This window comes from Mchenga conophoros, linkage group LG22 (assembly GCF_057382185.1).
Source record: "Mchenga conophoros isolate Kocher_MC1m ecotype Shallow Benthic linkage group LG22, M_conophoros_male_GT1.1, whole genome shotgun sequence".
In the NCBI taxonomy this organism is placed as follows: domain Eukaryota; kingdom Metazoa; phylum Chordata; class Actinopteri; order Cichliformes; family Cichlidae; genus Mchenga; species Mchenga conophoros.
The window spans coordinates 4,278,457-4,297,148 of record NC_140546.1 but is presented as its reverse complement, the minus strand read 5'-3'; the positions used below and the strand labels follow the sequence as shown (position 1 = coordinate 4,297,148).

Genomic DNA, 18,692 nt, shown 5'->3' with positions numbered 1-18,692 from the left:
AAACATTAGGAGAAAAGGAGGGTAGCCAGTGGCCTCATTAACAGTACAATTGTAGGCATGTACAACTTTATGGAGGTGGCTTTTCCAGTCTCTTTTCTGTTCCTCTGTTAGTGTTCTTAACATCGAGAGCAAGGTCCTGTTGAATCTTTCGGTCTGCCCATTTTCTTGTGGGTGATAAGGAGTAGTGTGTGACCCTTTAACACCAGCCAGTTCTTTTAAATGGTGCAACAGTCTATTCTCAAACTCTCGCCCCAAATCGTGGTGTAATTTTTCTGGAAAACCAAACCTGAGACAATAATCATTGAATAGTTTTTCTGCTACAGTCTTAGCTGACTTATTTGTAGTTGCGTAGGCCTGAGCGAGGTGTAGTGGTCCATAACTACAAGTATGTATTCACACCCCCCCTTGCATTGCTCCAGGTGCAAAAAGTCAACTGAAACCAACTGAAATGGATGAGTGGTCTCTATGCTCAACATAGGTGCCCGTGCCTGTCTGTTTGGTTTCCTCTGTTTGAGACACTCACAAACATTACTGACAAAGTGTTCAATGTCTCTTTGCATCTTAGGCCAGAAGAAACGATCCCTAATTAAATTTAGGGTCCTTTCTGATCCCAAGTGGCCCATCTGTTGGTGTAGTTCCTTGAGCACTAGTGGGCGGTAAACTGAGGGGAGAACTAGTTGTTTTTTGTGTCGAGTCTCTCTGAACATAGTTCCATCCTCTCTGATTTTTAGTTTGCTCCACTCTCTAGCCAATGCTTTAAACTCAGTGCTCTCAGTTTTAATTTCCTGTGTGGTGGGCCTTTTGTTTTGCACTACAGACTCGTACATTTTACCCATCACGGGGTCTTGCCGCTGTGCTGCACAGATTTCCTCTCTTGGTATTGGCTGAATCATGTCCAGCAGTTCCTCTGCTCGTGTTTGATGCTGAAGGGTGTGGGAAGGAGACAGCGTTAAACATTAGAGCTTCTGTTTGCTGTACTAATATGCCCTGCTGTGAGGCTGCAACCACGTCCTGGCTAACCGTCTGTGTACAGCAGTTTATATAGTCCTCAAAATCGAGGGGCATCCTGGATAAAAAATCTGCATCTGCATTTGTTTTTCCTGGCCTGTATTTTATCGTAAAATTGAAATCTGCGAGCTCAGCCACCCAACGCTGACCTGATGCATTCAACTTTGCTGTCGTTAACACATAGGTGAGTGGATTATTATCTGTATAAACCACAAAAGATGGCGCATGCAGCAAATAATCTCTGAAGCGCTCACAGACATCCCATTTGAGAGCTAAAAACTCTAGTTTGCCAGCATGCATATGGTAATTTTTTTCTGGCGGCGTTAACGTTCTAGATCCATAAGCTATGACTCTTAACTTGCCATTACTGCGCTGGTAGAGCACTGCTCCTAACCCTGCTTGAGAAGCATCAGTATGAAGCACAAATGGTTGGTTTAGATCAGGGTAGCCTAGGATCGGAGGACTGGCCAGTTTATTGACTAAGTAAGACAAAACCTGATGGTGTGACTCTGTCCATTTCACAGGGGCTGATGAAGGCAACTGTCCTTTAGCCTGTTTGTTTTTCTCCTTCCTTCTCTTGTTCTGTGTTTTTAAGTCCTGTGGGCTACTTTTAGCATTTGTTTGGGCTACTAGCAGTTCATACAAAGGTTTGGCGATACGTGAAAAGTCCTGTATATAGGCTCTATAATAAGATAGGAAGCCCAAAATCTGTCTCACTTCCCCCACTGTACTAGGGTGTTTCTCTTTAAGTGACATCATGGAGGCGACCTCTGCTGGATCCATACTATGGCCATCTTTTGACACCACTCGACCCAAAAACCTGACCTTAGGCTTGAACAGTTCACATTTCTTAGCAGTAAGTTTGACCCCATGTCTCTGATACCTTTGTAGCACGGCTCTTACATGCTCAACATGGTCCTCAAAAGATTTACTGTGGACCAAATTGTCATCAAGGTACGGTAGACAGATATCATCACGCAGACCCCAAAGACACTCCTCCATGCTCCTCTGGAACTCTGCTGGGGCGGAGCTGAGTCCAAATGGGATTCTAACCCACTGGTATAAACCCCAGGGGGTGATGAATGCAGTGAGTGGCTGACTGTCTTCGTCTAGGAATCCTTGATGATAAGCCTTTCCCTGGTCTAGTACTGTAAACCAGGAGCTACCAGTAAGGCTATCCAACATGTCCTGTATCCTAGGAATAGGATGTCTGTCAGGCACCGATTTGCGATTAAGTTCTCGATAATCCACACAAAGTCTGAGGTCACCGGACTTTTTCCTAACATAGACTATCGGTGACGAATAAGGCGACTTGGATTTCCTGACCCACCCCCTATTGATCAAGTCTTGCAGGTAAGCTTTTACTTCCTGATGCAGAGGTTTAGGCACACTATTGTAAGTCTTTTGAACTGGTGTTTGGTCGTTGAGAGTGATGTGCATCCGAAGGCTAGGAATGCAGCCTACATCATTTTCGTCTTTTGCAAAAGCTTTGCATTCCTCCCTGAGCATCAGCCTCACCGCCGACTGTTGCCCACTTGTTAGATGGTCTAGAACTACAGGAGGATCCCAAACACCACTTGTCTCACCTGTGGGGGCTAATGGGACTTCAACACCTGCTTCGTCTGCTGTTTTAGTTATTGGAGTTTCTACAAGTTTTAGGGCAGCTGGGTATATTGCTTTTACGCCCTCAATGTGCCCCAGGACAACACGCGGATCTACAGAAATATTATGGCATGTGGTATTTGTGACAGATACTGGGACCATGGCTGAGTTGCCCCTTTTTACTTTAAACAATACTTCCTGCAAATGAAGCCCCTCAGGCAGGCTGGGGTTCAGAACAGGACAAAATAACATTACAGTGTCCTCGTCACCCTGTATGCGTGTGCGACAGCGAATGGTAGTAGCTTCACTAGGGCCTAAAACAACTTTACTCCGCCCTGTCTTGACTTGGATCTCTTCCGCGGCTGTTCGATGTGTCTCTATCAACTGGATAAAAGTCTTAGCAGATCCGACGTCAATACCAAAAGCACTACTCACAATATTTGCAGCACAGTCACAGTTTTTAACACCCTGTTGTTTAAGTTGCTCGTTGATGATTTCTTCTATAACACTGTATCCAATAATGGGATCCTGAGCTACATTTGGGTCACTAGAGACCAATACGGGCACTAGGAGACTAGAGCTGGTCGTCTCCACCCCCGTCAGTCTAAACTCTACAGGGACCCACCCCATAAATGGTATCTCTGTCTGATTAGCTGCGATTGCTAAGAGTTCATCTATCCACCTGATAGTGGTGTGAGGTAAGTGCTTGACTCTCCAGTTCTCATTTATTACGGTAGCCTGTGCACCCGTGTCCCACAATGCAGTGACTGGTACATTGTCAAAAGTGCATCTCACCATTTTTCGTCTACCAATCAGTTTCACCAGTTTTTGTCCTTGCTTATCTGATAGAAGGTCAGAATATCCCATGTATGACAAACACCCCTTTTTCTCTCTTTCCCTCAAATGTTGTTCAACTAGCCTCACCGCTTTACATACATGTTTGTGATGGTGCCAGTGTTGTCCCTGACAGGCTTTAGAACAGTAACTGACAGATGAGCAGCCTGCACACCTCTGGAGTGGGGTGCTGACCGACTCTCTCTGGTGGCAGCAACCACAGCGGCGGGACTCCTGATGTGGCGGTGGCGGTGGGGTCACTGCTGGTCCCGTGGCAGTGGCCCTCTGGCATTTCCCTGCAGCTGAAGTGGAGCTCGGCATCCTCTGGAGATGTGGCCGGGCTGGCCACACTTAAAGCAGTGGGTGCAGTTGTCTCCCTCTCCGTTGCTCTGGCAGGTCCTGCAGCCTTTCTTCCTCCGGGTGTCCTCCAGCATCTGATGTCCTCTTTGTAGTCTGCGACTTGCCAGCATTCAGGGAAGCAAGAACCATCTGCCTCACCCCTGCAACCTCGTTCCTCAGCTCTTTCACCAGGTCGTGCATTTCGGGTGGAGGATGATTTTTCTTGTCTTCCTTGGTGGCGGGGATCTGTGAGTTGCTGCGTGGTTCATCCCTAGTATGTAGCTCATTGATTCTTGGTGGTTTTGTATTGTTCCTCTTTAACTTGTTCAGTCTTTCTGTCTCGAGATTGGCAGCCTCATTTAGTTTCTCAATCAGCATTTCATCAGTCACATCTGGGTTGTCAAGAAGGGCTTTAATCTGGAACTTTATGTTGTCATTTTGCAGCCCAGTACCCACTGATCTCAAAAACTTCCTTTTTACCAGGTCCCGACTGTAGTGTTCTGCTTCTTTGTACTTGGATGCATACAGGAGGCGATCTTTAAGCTCAATGGCTCTGAATAAAAAGTCTTGAGCTGACTCTTTTGGATCTTGGGAAATATTTATCAGTTTTTGGTACAAATCAGATGTGTCATCTTCTCTGTAATGTCCTTTTAATATTGTCTTTAACTGTGTGAGTGTCAAATCAGTCTTTATTTCAAGCATATCACGCAGTTTGAGACCTGGGCCCTGTGCTTCGTACGTCGCTTACTACATCCAAGATCAAATGAAACATCCAAGACCAAACCATCGCGCTAACCGTGAGCGCGCTAATCCGGTTCCCCGAACACACCTGCTGTTGACGATTAGTACAGCTGGACGCAGTAATGTGACATCACTGGGTGTCGTAAAAGGGGCTACGCATCGATAGTAGAAACATTGATCGGCAACCCTCTGATTGGTCGGCGAAAATGTCGACGGAGCGCGCTCGGCTCGGTATTTTTCGGCAGCAGAGCAAGAACTCTTGAGTGAGGGATTTCAGGAGTTTCAGAGTTTAATCAGAACGCAAGGGAACACTGCAAAGGCTGCAAAAGCAAGGAGCGAGGGCTGGCAGGAAGTTGCTGACAAATTAAACTCGTAAGTAATTTAATAATAACAATAATAATGGAGTGGATTGATATAGCGCTTTTCAAGGCACCCAAAGCGCTTTACAATGCCACTATTCAGTCACTCTCACATTCACACACTGGTGGAGGCAGCTACAGTTGTAGCCACAGCTGCCCTGGGGCAGACTGACAGAAGCCAGGCTGCCATATCGCGCCATCGGCCCCTCTGGCCAACACCAGTAGGCGGTAGGGTAGATTTATTATATTACACTATATTATCCAATATTATATTACATTATATTATAATATGTTATATTTTATCCTCTTTCACATTAGAGCCACGACAGGACCCACTAGAACATGGGAACAGGTAAAAGTGAAATATAAGAATGTTCTACAGAATGGTAATATTTATCACTTATATTGCTTTTAGTCTCTTGGAAAGAGACCCTGGAATAATCTGTTTGTTTATAACAGCAACCAAGAAAAGGGCAGAGCAACAAAAGACAGGTGGTGGTCCTGCACCCCCTCGTCAACAAGTTGGTTAAGTAAATAATACCCTCACGGGAAAATCGATATCTCTCTATGAGCACACTGTCGCGCTGAGCTAAAGGATCCTGTCTGTCCCGCAATATACGCTGAATTCTGAGGACTCTCCTTATCAATCTTGCACCTTCCGCAATGGGTGGCTCGCGTATACGGACAGGACATGGCTGCGACAGACTTCCCAAATCCACCTTCGCTTTTATAGCCGTGGTCTCTCATCTTGATTACACGAAGTAATTTACAATTGCTACTCTGAAATATGAATTAAATCTGTAATAATCACATACATGTAATAGAATGTTAATAGTACATTTCCCTTTTTTAGGAAATGACCTGTGTGAAATCAATAAATGGATCAGGTGCTGCATTGTCTTTAGTTACATTGATGTTATTTATTTATGGTGAAACAGTGGTGGAATATCGCTGTTGCTTTCGTATGAATGACGCGGGCATACCTGCGTGGCCGCGATCTAATCCTGTTTACATAGAGTAAACCTGCTCCCCAGCAGGTTTACGCTTACGGCTCTGTTGCTATGACAGCAAGTCCCGGATGGGCTTCGGGGAACCGAACGATCCAGGATCACGCGAAATCGTCAACAATCTCATCCAGCTAACTCACTTAGCACAGTACGAAGAACAGGCCCCTGGATTGATGGCTCTTATCACTGCTTCAATAACTTCTGACTCACTGTGGCCTTTGCGGAGTCCATTTTCCATCTGATGCAGCAGGTTGGTATAGGACAGCCGATCGCGCTGCCCTCCCTCACCTATTTGGCCACAGATGCGAAACTCCCTGCGAATTGTCACCTCTGGTACTTTAGAAGACGGCAGGTTCTGGCCGAGGCTCGGGGCAGCGTCTGCCATCTTGAGTTTCTGCCCTATCGCTCTAATTTCTTCCTGCAGCTCGTCATACTTGTCTCTAGCGTCTGAAGGGCGGGAAAAATCACTCTCGGCCGCATTGTCTTTAGCTTTATATTCGCCCAAAAATGATAAAAGTTCCTTCACAAACTGTACAGCATCGTCTGGTGTATAACTGTTTTCCACCTCGTCCAGTTTATGTTCTATAACTTTCATCAGGTGGCGTCTGGAAGTGTCTTTTGTAGGCTCATCTAGCGGTGTAGCAAAGCCTTTCACATTATAACCCACTTCTATGAGCTGATCACGACTTAGCTGGCAGAGTTTGGCGGTGATCTTATCTCGTAGGGCTTCTACCTCCATTGTGGGTACTCACAAGCTTGTCTTTAGCCCATCAGATTTCAGGTCCGGTGCTTGGAGAAAGGTTTTTCTTCAGCGGTGCGGTAGCGCTAACGTTAGCAGCTAATGGCGCTAACCAGGCTTCTGCTTCACTCTTGTGCTGGAAGTTCTTCAAACCTTCCTCCTGGCTGGCTCGCCATGATATGTTGCAGCTTTTAGGCAGGGATGACTCCGGGAGTTGCTTTCTCACTGCATATGCTTTATTTCACAATCAGATCGATAACAAAAACATACAGCAGCTCCTCTCCTACTCCTAGCCCTTTGCTGCGGTGGAAAAAGAACGACTCCAAATCCCCTTCAAGGAACATATGTACAAAAGAGTTTTCCTGACACACCAATGGGGCGTTCAATGCCATCTTGTAAATATGAGTACTCTGGCAGAATAACAGTTCAAATGAAAAATACACCAGAACAAAAAAGCAAACAAAAAAAGAAGTGTGGGGTACCTTTGAACCAATGAACAAAGTATAACAATTTATACTTTTTAACATAACCCGGCCCCGTCAATATGTGTATCTCTCACACTAACATGAAGAATTACAACACAATTTGGCCCTTGAAGTTCCTTTTTTTGTTAGGGAGGGTTTGTGTGCTGTTGAGTGCAATGTTACAATAAGTTCTTTAAAACAACCAGAAAGACAGTACCAATGTGTTTACTTTGTAGTTCAATGAAAGGCTTCAGTTCGTTAAGAGTGTGAAGTACTGCGCTCACGTTTGCAGTTTTGTCTTGTTAAACAATATTTGACATAAAAAAATAAAAAAATAAAAAAACACTACATTTTCAGAAATATTTGTTTTCTTGTTTGGTTGGTGTTTTTTCACTGCTTGAACACTAAATTGGCCCTTCAACGAGATGACAGTGCCAGCAGTGGCTCACAGCTCAATTAAGTTTGAGACCCCTGATTTAAAGGAACAGGAATACTGGTTATATTTTTTGGACCTTGGTCATTTTTTGTGATGAGAGGAGATGATCAATGTTGAGTTTTTCATGTTCCCAGAGTTGCACTTTTAATCCTGCTTTGATTTCATTACTGTGCTAGTGCTTATGAACTTTGTTTGATTCTTGTGTTTGTTTTTAGATTCCTGTTTTGACTTTAGTTATCCTCGTGATATGTTTCAGGTCTTGTTCACGTTGGACCTTGTGGTGATTTTGCTATTTTTATTATTATTAGTAGTAGTAGTATTATAGCCTCCCCAGTGTTTCCATTTCTCTTATCTGCTCTGTTATGTAGTTTATTCTTCTCACTTTTCTAATTAAAGTTTTGGTTTGGTTCCTGTTTAACATCTGAAGAAAGTTGAAGGTGTAGATCACAGGTGTCGAACTCCAGGCCTCGAGGGCCGGTGTCCTACTGGTTTTAGATGTATCCTTGATCCAACACAGCTGATTTAAATAACTAAATGACCTCCTTAACGTGTCTTGAAGTTCTCCAGATTCTTGGCAATGAACTAATCATTTGATTCAGGTGTGATGACCCAGGGTGAGATCTAAAACCTGCAGGACACCGGCCCTCGAGGCCTGGAGTTCGACACCCCTGTAGATTTTCCGTGCAGACTGTCATGGTCCTTCTGTCCTAGTCAGTCTGACCTGCTATTTCTGCCATTCTCTCCTCCACCAGCTCTCTCTCTGCCTCCACTATCACTGTGTGTGTGTGTTCTGGTGTTCTCGTCTTTGTGCAGCATCAGGACTTTGAGAGGAGTTTCCACTTCTGGACCACAAACACCTGCTGGCAATCACACACCTGCCTGATGATCTTGTCAAGCGCCACTATTCAGGAGTGTCATGTGTCTTTGACCCAGTGTTTTTGTGTTTTTTTGGACTTGGTTATTTATTATTGTGGTGATTTTGTTTCTTAGTCTTGATTTGTGCTTCCTACTTTAATTGTTTATATTTCTATTTATTTAGTCTGTTCTCTTTCGTGTCCTGGTTGTCTTGGTCTCATCTGTGTCGTCTTTCCAGCCCATCATGTTACCCCCTCGCTGTCCCTCGCTCTCTGTCTCTATGTTGTGTTTCCTGTTTTATTTTGGTAGTCCTTGTCTCACGTGTATTGTGTATAGTTTTGCTTCCCCCTCATCTCATTATAGCTGTGTCCCAAAACGTCGGCTGCATCCTCCGGAGGCCGCATTTGAAGGCCGATTACGTCACAGCCAGGCGACGAAGGCTGTCCCAATTCGTCAACTCCTTCAAATGCGTCCTTCATTTCCCCAAATTTGAAGGATGGGTGGGGTGTGTCCTTCGTGGCCCACCATATCCCAGAATTCATAGCGCGGCCCAGCCAAATTTCAGCTGCCAACAATGGCACTAAGTTTTAAAATTACTCTTATTAATCTTTCTGGGCCACAAAATAAACTTTTAACATATTTTAAGGCGAGAAAGTAGCTGCGTAAATTACAAATATCTGCTTGGTTTATCAAGACATCGCATATTTGCAAAAGTGTGCCGACGTTTTCGGAGACGTCTGTTACCCACCAGCTCGATAGCAAGCCGGGGGGTTCAATGGTCACTCCAGCTGGCGAGAGCAGCGGACTCCCGGCTTCATCGTTTTCAGACCCCCGCTCTTTCGCTACTCAGGTTAAACATGATATAAGTCACTCGGATAACTTAAAAATGAAATTGTTTGCCTTTTTCTGTGTTTTATTGGTTCTGGAGTAAATCGGTTTGGCTGAGATCAAAGTTATTAGATTATTAGATTGAATAAAACTTTATTAATCCATCGGGTGGGTTCCGCCGGGATTTTCACACAGCTGAATAAACGTTAAACAGAAAACTGATTAAACAGAAGTGTGAGACGGTCGAGAATTTACGCCAGTGTCCTGTTATATTTTAGATAACAAGGAGCAGACGGCCGAGTTTATTAAACACCACCGACACAGCGGTGACGCAGATCTGAAGGCTAGATCGTCCCATTTCACAGCCCCGCACTTCCGGCCTTCTCGGTCTTTGAAGGACCCGGCCCACGTAGACCGCGTCCTCCGAAGGATGCAGCCGATGTTTTGGGACACAGCTTATGTCTCATTTGTTCGTCCTGTGTTCCCATCGGTTGCCCATCCCCTCGTTATCCTGATTTAAATCCTCAGTTTATTTCTGCTTGTAGCCGTGTTTCCTTGAGGCCCACACTACACCCACTTTACTCCTTGTTCCTATTTTCAGAGTTTTGTGTTTTAGCAAATAAAGCTCCTTTTTTCAGTTCATCCCTTTGTTTGTGTTTTTTCACACCAACTCTAACAGGATTACATAAGCAGTCATCACAATGTAAATTCATACATGTCATTTCAATTGGCCAACGTGTTTTGTGAAAAAAAAAATTCGGGGGTGGGGTCGACGTTAAGTCTTCTCCTGATGTACAAACTATGAAGCCCATTGATGGGTCTAAAACACTCTTTGGGAGGGAAATGGACTGGTTCTTTTACAGTGCTTTTGTGTTGTAGTCTGAGCACTCAGACCTCTATCTGAGCTTTGGGCTACACTTTACACAACTTGTCTCATTCACCCACAAAGAAATACAAGAATTGTTTCTATGCTTTTCTTATGTAGGTGCTTTCTATATAACTCTTACAAACATTCAGACTCAGATAGATGCACTGGACAGATGCTTCTGAGCTACAGCCAACCCAGGCAGTTGTATCATACTCAAAGTCTACTGTCAAGAGATCAAGAGTCATGTTCATGAAAGGAAACTGTTACTGGTTGCAAACCAGTGGTTACCCTCAAGAACTGGAAGACTGGATTAGACTTTGCCAGTTAAACATTTGAAAGAGCAGGAACAGTTCCAAGATGAAGATTTTTCAGCACAATTGGATTGCAAAGGAGAAAAACTGATCTGAAGCAAATCACATCGCCTGTCAAAGATGGTAGAGCCAATGTTCTGGCACTGATGTGTATGGCTGCCAGTGTAGCTGGGGCACTAGTGTTTATTGATGATGTGAATGCTGATACAGGTAGCAGGATGAAGTGTACACATCTTTACTCTCTGCTCACATTCAACCAAGTGCTGCACAAGCACTGGACAACCCTTCACAGTGCAAATGGATAATGGCTCAAAGAAAACTGTAAAAAAAACACCCACGACTTACTCTGGCAAAGAAATAGGATATTCTTCAATGGTCAAATCAGAAATTGAAACTGAAGCAGAAATTGAAATTGAAGATGGCTTCAGTAAAGGCCTGGTAGAGCATCTCAAAGAAGGACACAGCATTTGGTGATCTCCATGTATTCAAGGTGTTACAGGAAAAATGATTCTATGTTTCTTTACCTTCTTTTAAATGTACAAAGATGCCTTTTGTCTGCCCTCTGCCTATGGTTAGATTAGTTTAGAATTATCTTTTTAGACTTTCCCAGCAAACACATCTTGTTTCTGGGACATATTGTTTTAGATTGTTTTATCTCTCACAGCTCTCTGCTGACGAGACTAGCACCACATATGGAGTTGTTTATTTTATCTGTTTTGTATTTTCTTATCCTGTTCTCACTGTCTTTCCTATAAAAAGTGCCCAGCCTCTGTACACGTTGTGAGTTGTTCTGAACAGCTTACCCGTGTGCACGTTAAAGCATAAAAAGTGATCTTGTCTCATTGTGTCTTTATTTCTCCTGGGTTTTTTTACAGAGTTTTCCCCCAACATTTCTTGGTCCTTCGGAGCCGGAGCACCTCCATCGTGTCCCATCTCCGTGACCAGTCCACGTTGTTCGCCTGTCGACAGCCCACACACCAGGTGTGTGGAAAAAGACCAAGAGCGTTAAATTCGGGTCTTGGCCAACGTCTTAGAAAGCGACCCACGGTGGTGGGGCCCGATCGAGGTGACCCGGCGACACCGACCAGGTAGATACAGACACACTGACACAATCTTGCGTAAAAGCGTATTTTAAATTCAGGGAATTTAAATTCAGGGAATTTAAAATAGCGAAAGTAGCTCGTCGCGACTGGAAGCTCCCCACCTCTGTGGGTTTAAAGTAGCTCGTCGGCTGGTAGCTTGGAGCTCGTCGACTGGAAGCTCCCCACTTCTGTGGGTTAGGTTTGGAGCTCTGGGTAGCTCCCCCAGCTGGGTCTAGACAGGGTCTAGGGAATAAGTAGCTCGTCTACAGAAAGACTGGCAGCTCCCCTTATGATAAGGGTTCCGATCGCGCGAATAGGTGTGAATGTGAATGTGTGTGTGTGTATTGTTTTAATTAACGGAGCAAGCTGAATTTTCACGGTCCAATAAGAGACTGAGCTGCTCCTACTGTGTTTTTCTTTTACTGCTATTCACTGACGTGCTGGTGAGTTGAGAGAACGGTCGAGTTCCGTCTCGTAAAGTTCACACCGCTTTTGGAAATAGTCCGAAAGTAGAAGGGCGTGTGAGCAACCACTCTCGTCTCTAATACCAGCGAAGGTGATAGCAGCTGTATCGTGTATATATTACTTAATAAACAAAAATAAGTAAATACATAAATAAGATGGGTAATCAAGCAAGTGAAATTAAAACTCATTCCTGCTGACGAGCAGTGGTGAGAAAAGAAAAGTCCAGACGCCGGACAAAAACAGAGAGAGATTTAAGAAAACAAAATATAAACAGTCAGAAGAACAGAATCCAACTGCCAGTTTAGTAAAACCAGAAGACGAGACACTGTGCAGTGTCCACAATCCTTTTAGTAAACCATCACTCACTCCTGCAGCCGCATGTGCAGCAACACCCATATCAGGAAGAACATAATAATCCCTTATTAAGTGAAAACTAGAGATCAAAGTAGTTTGAGTTAGTTTAAAAGGGTTGAAAACAGACCCCACTGAGTAGATATAAATATAAAAAGTACGAAATAAAGATGAACAAAGGGAAAATTACAGTAGAAATTATCTTTAGAGTACTTGAAATTAATAATAGCAAGGATAACAACCTGTAAAGTGATATTATCAATGAAACACAGTTGGCATGATGACCATGCCCACAATGTATAAAATGGATATAAAGCAAATAATTCACATGAAAATATTTTAATAACATAAATAAAGTATATTAAGGCTGTGTCATTGTTCAGCCAAGGACAGTGTGTGAAAAGGTAACTGTCTCCACCTTGGGAAAAGGATGATTCTGCAGGTCATCTGAAGCCCTTGATGGATACAAAATAAAATATAAATAATATATTATAATAGAACTGCCTGGTCCGCCATGCAACAGAGAGAACAAATGTGACCGCAGATTGGATGAATTCTAAATTATCTGTTTGCTGAATAAGATGATCCTAACTAACAAATTGGCTCAGGAGTAGTATAGTGGTACACACTGATAAAATATTATAATATGCTATTGCTGTTATATAAGACAAAGAGGATAATATTAACAATGACATAATATTAATATGAAGAGGCACCTTAATCGGTTATGATGTGAGGTGGATAATTGTTAAGCAGTAGTCTGCATCAAGCTTAAGGTTTGCTGAAACTCAGTGTAATGACATGTGAGATGAAGACAATACAGAGAATAACTAAACTAATGAAGTGCATAGAGGCACTTGACCAGCTTGAAACTTATCATCCTAGAATGACACATTGCTGAGATATAGAGCACACCTATAATAACAACCAATAAGCAAAACCCTGTAGACAACAGCTAAAACTACAGGATTGAGAAGCTGAATTAAATATGTAGACACTGCTAAGCTGATGAGCATGTTACACATTTTCTTTTCTTTTTATTTATTTGTTTCTTTTAGAGCAGAAGCTGCTGTAACACACCCAAAGAAAGACTCTAGGTCTGACCAACCGTCTCAGTCGTGGGCAAAAAGATGTCAGTCAATAAAATTCTAAAAGATAATTTATTGACAAAAAATATATCAAGAGATAAAAGATAAAACAGTCCAGTGTCCCACTTAAGAATTGTATAAAAACACACAGTCCCAAGGCCAGAGCCAGCTATGCCACACAGCCAAGTTGCACTCCACATGTTGCCTTTAACAGGGTTAGAAGTCGTCCTTGGAGACCCACCACCCTGCAAGCATATAGTCAGTGGTCACTCAAGCCTCTGCAACTCTGCTGCCTTTAGGCTGTGGCATATAATAGGCCCTGGACTGCACAGAGAGACAAAACGACACACTTAATATAAAATTCATAGGGCAAAACCCGTCCATCCCAAACATATCTGATTTCATCACATTACATACCTGCACAGAGAGACAAAACAACACAGCAGTGTTTGTAGTGTGGGCTATAAGAAGACCGGTGTATCAGTGCAATCAAGTACACCTAAGCTAAATACACAAAGACAAACTAATAAACATACATACAGACAGCCAGTATGTTTTCTCTGCTGTGCATCATTTTGCAAAAAATTTGGCATAACAGAGGAATGATTACACCAACTGGCAAACCAGCATGCCAACCTCTTACAACGCCTACTGACTCTTTCATTACTACAGGCAACAATTTTGCTGACAAAAGACAAACATCACATTGATGGCAGTAAACACACATCAGATTCCACTGGATGTGTTGAAAAATGAACAAAAGCAGCAAGCACAGCAGAGCAGGCAAAATGGTTAAAACACGGTGCAGTTCTGACAAACGACTTAATGATGTGTTTTATGGCAAGCCAGTGTTGCCAAAATTCCTCCACAAAATGGCGGCATTAGTGACTCATGGCTGTACGCATTTGTCAACGGGGGGACTGACCAGTATTGTCAACTCTCATTTCTACACTGTAAATTCTACACTGTAAATTTTGAAACCTCAGCAAAACAATTTGTCAGAACGTGCATGACGTGTCAAAAATATAATGCTCAGGGAAACCTGAGACCACACAAGCCATATGGACTTTATTGAGCTAAATGAATGCCAAGGGTAAAAATACACCCTAGTGGTTATAGATGTATTCTCAAAGTGGCCAGAAATCTACCCAGTGAAAAAGGCAGATACAATTTCAGTAGCAAAATGTATGTCTAAGTTGTAGGAAAATAAAGAGATGATTGTAAATGACGAAGAATGTAATGATGTCTATCAAGTGTCTTGCAGATCACAGCCCGGTGACTGGGTTCTGATCAAAGTGCTCCAAAGGAAAAACTGGAGCTTGCAAAATAGCGGAACGACCATCTTGCATCCATCAGAGCCAGTAAGTGAAGCCATCTAAACACAGCTGACGGCAGGCTTGCCCACTTGTTGTGATCTCGCCCGGTGGAGGGGTCAGCTTTCCTGGCCGGGGGGTCTACTCGCGACAGGAGGGTGTGTCCCATCGTCATGAGGTGGTGGCTCTTAATAACTGCAGTGGCCCTGACCATGGCCGGGCTCCTCATCTTTGCTTCCGTGAGGGACAACAAGTCACGCAATATGAAGAAAAGGCAGACACTGTATGACAAAGGAAAGTACACCAAGTTTCCCCATGGCTATGCCACTAATTTCTGGTGGCAGTTTATGAACACTACAGCTTACTTGAATAATAAAACTGACTGCTATGCAAATACATATACACTTTCTGCCCACCGAGGAACGAGAGGAAGTGTATGGACTGTTCACTCAACGAAACCTGTGCCAGTAACGCGACACTGATGAGCCTCAACTGTCGCTCCAACTACAGCTACCGAATGATACTACAAACAAAGACTCATTACCAGACAGGATGTGCACGGACGGCACCAAGCAGTAAAGGAACCAGAGTTTCGCATCTGAGGAGGAGTGAAATTCTTACAGAGCTTGATCCCCGGCATTGGAGTTGCCGAGGTGCGGGATCATGTGGAAATCAACCGATATGCTCTGCTACGACACATCAACTTGACTAAGACCCTGGGAACGGCCTTAGCAGGAGAACAGCAGGCCATCAGAACGATGGTGCTGCAGAACAGACTGACTCTAGACCTGCTAACAGCATCACAAGGAGGAGTTTGTAAGCGGAGACATTTATGAAGCTTTGCAGAATTTGACCATTCTGCAGAAATATGTCACTGACCACACATCTGGAGCAGCTACACCGCCATGTCTAAGAGTAATGATTTCAAAGATGATAACAACTACAATGACTGCTTATGTTGCCGTGCCTGAAGAAGACCAGCATCCCGTTGCAATTCTGTTAGAGGAGAACTTGTAATAACTGCAAATGAATGACGTGGTGATTAAAAATGACTTGTCAAGTGATCACGCACTGATTAAAACATTAGTAGGTTATGCAGGTTTTCATCCTTTTATTTTTTGAAGTTTTCATTTTAAGCATAAAGTTTTCATTTTAGATATAAGGTTCTCATCCTTTTATTTGTTGCTTTTATTTTTTGTAGTTTTAGTTTTATTATTTTTTCTTGTTTATTCCACTTGTTATTTCATTTACTATGTTTTTCTTTTTATTATTTTCTTTTGTTTTATTCTTTAGACCAAATGACTTCCATTTCTGCTATGCTGACATTTTGAAAATTAAAAAATTGCTTAAGATACTTAATAAATAACCTTCACAGACAATTGTTGTATACATTTAAAATAAGTTAAAACAGGAGGGAATGTTACAGGAAAAATGATTCTATGTTTCTTTACCTTCTTTTAAATGTACAAAGATGCCTTTTGTCTGCCCTCTGCCTATGGTTAGATTAGTTTAGAATTATCTTTTTAGACTTTCCCAGCAAACACATCTTGTTTCTGGGACATATTGTTTTAGATTGTTTTATCTCTCACAGCTCTCTGCTGACGAGACTAGCACCACATATGGAGTTGTTTATTTTATCTGTTTTGTATTTTCTTATCCTGTTCTCACTGTCTTTCCTATAAAAAGTGCCCAGCCTCTGTACACGTTGTGAGTTGTTCTGAACAGCTTACCCGTGTGCACGTTAAAGCATAAAAAGTGATCTTGTCTCATTGTGTCTTTATTTCTCCTGGGTTTTTTTACAGAGTTTTCCCCCAACACAAGGCATTAGGTAGTGATGTCTACAGAGGATTTTCATCCAAATATTAAAAACTGTTTTATTAACAATTATCTCGGTTTGTCCAATTAATTGTGTGCCTCTGAAAATGTGGGACAATGTCTAAATATGGCTGAGATTCCTAAACAGCTGATACAAAACTCGACGTGGATAAGGAGCTTTATGGGCCTTGAAGGTCTGGATTTCAGTCAAGTCTGAATTGTTTAAGTCAGATTTCACTCTGTTGATGTACAAAGTAAAATTGTAAAAATGTGTCATCATCCAAACATGTTTGGATCTAACTGTATTTAAACTAATATTTGTATGATGGTTTTTGAAGGAGTCATATCAGCTGAGTCATTGCTGCTGTGCAAACAGTGAATGATTTAGTTGAGTTTGTTTGTTTCAGAGTCAGAGAGCCGTGTCTCTCTACAGCCAGAGGTTTTTGTACGGCGGCTCAATGAGTTTGTATCACTGTGGTGGACTTTTGGTGGCGGAACCAGACTGGATGTTGGAAGTAAGTTAATTAAACTGTGTTTATTAATAAATATTAGTTTTAAATATTACGTCGACTGAGAAAATTGTCAGGCGGTGGAAGGAATACTTCGAGGACCTCCTTAATCCCACTGATACGGAGGAAGCAGAGTCTGGGGATGAGGGGAATGAGGGACTGCAACATTCTGTGCTTCACGGAGACATGGCTGACCCCCACCGTGCCGGACCAGGCCGTAACTCCGTCGGATTCATTCTTTGTGCTCCGCGCGGACAGAACGGCAGAGTCAAACAAAACCAAAGGTGGGGGAGTGTGTTTCATGGTAAACAGAAAGTGGTGTGATGCCAGGAGCATTTCTACTCTCTCCAGCGGCTGCTCGCCACATCTGGAGTTCCTGAGCATTAAGTGCCGCCCTTTCTATCTGCCCCGTGAGTTCACCTCAGTCATCGCCACGGCGGTCTACATCCCACCCCAAGCGGACACAGGTATGGCTTTGTCCGAATTACATGATGTGCTGAGCTCGCTTCAAAACAAGGACCCGGGCGCAGCCCTCATTGTAGCAGGAGACTTTAACAAAGCGAACCTCAGACAAGTCATGCCAAACTTTTACCAGCATGTCTCGTGTCCAACGAGAGGGGATCGAATTTTGGATCACTGCTACACGCCATACAAGCAGGGCTACAAAGCTGTCTCACACCCGGCTTTTGGGAAGTCTGACCATAACGCCATCTTCCTCATCCCCCAGTATAAACAAAGCATACGGAGGGAAGAAGTAACCACGAGGGAGGTAAAACGGTGGACTGCCCAATCAGAAGCTACGCTACAGGACGCACTCAACGACGTCGACTGGGACATGTTCAGAGCATGCGCAGTCGACATCAACGAGTTTACGGAAGTAGCAGTATGCTTCGTCAATATGCTAGCGGAGGAGATTATCCCCACTGCGAGAGTCACCTCATTCCCAAACCAGAAACCGTGGATGGACAGATCGATCCGCACTGCAGTAAACGCCAGGACCGCCTCCTACAACGCGGGTCTCGCCACTGGCGATATGAGCGCCTACAAAGCGACCTCATACGGCGTGCGGCGCGCGGTGAGAGATCCCAAACGCCGGTACCGGGAACGTGTGGAGTCCCGCTTCCACCAGGGCGACACACGGAGTATGTGGCACGGACTACGCACCATTACGGACTACAAAGCCAGGGACACTGCGCCGATCAACGCCGACTCTGCATTCACCAACGAGCTGAATCAGTTCTACGCCCGTTTCGAGGTTAGCCAGGCGGCTAATGCTATCTACCGCCTGACTACCGAGGACAGTGACGTCATCAGCGAGAGACCGGTGACCAGCATCGCGGAGCATGACGTCCGAGCGGCACTGAGGAGAGTGAACACAAGGAAAGCGGCGGGGCCAGACGGCATCACCGGCCGTCTGCTGCGCTGCTGTGCTGATCAGCTAGCAGGTGTGTTCACTTACATCTTCAACGAGTCCCTGGTGAAGTCTGTGGTCCCCACATGCTTCAAAAGATCCACCATCATCCCTGTGCCTAAGAACAGCAAACCCTCATCCCTGAACGATTACCGGCCAGTTGCACTGACCTCGGTAGTAATGAAGGTGTTTGAGAGGCTGCTGAAGAACATCATCTCCTCCTCCATCCCAGACACCACAGATCCGCTGCAGTTCGCCTACAGATCC

At 43.9% G+C, this 18,692-nt stretch overlaps 2 protein-coding genes and 1 gene segment (V, D, J or C); 1 reads left to right on the top strand and 2 right to left on the bottom strand.

Annotated features, from left to right (window-relative positions):
* Window positions 1–18,692, top strand: part of LOC146548564 (Ig kappa chain V-III region MOPC 63-like) — a 92,686-nt gene that overhangs the window by 16,190 nt on the left and 57,804 nt on the right. The window contains 1 exon segment of the V gene segment in view: window positions 16,987–17,020. Coding sequence covers window positions 16,987–17,020 — 34 coding nt within the window.
* LOC146548567 (immunoglobulin kappa light chain-like) overlaps window positions 1–18,692 on the bottom strand; it is a 49,335-nt gene that overhangs the window by 14,495 nt on the left and 16,148 nt on the right. The window lies entirely within an intron of this gene.
* On the bottom strand, window positions 3,796–7,170 carry LOC146548568 (uncharacterized). Its single transcript, XM_085263305.1, has 2 exons — window positions 6,050–7,170; window positions 3,796–4,502 (listed from the first exon to the last, which is right to left on the bottom strand). Exons 1-2 carry the CDS (start codon window positions 6,627–6,629, stop codon window positions 3,796–3,798), a joined length of 1,287 nt encoding a protein of 428 aa, XP_085119431.1. The 5' UTR covers window positions 6,630–7,170.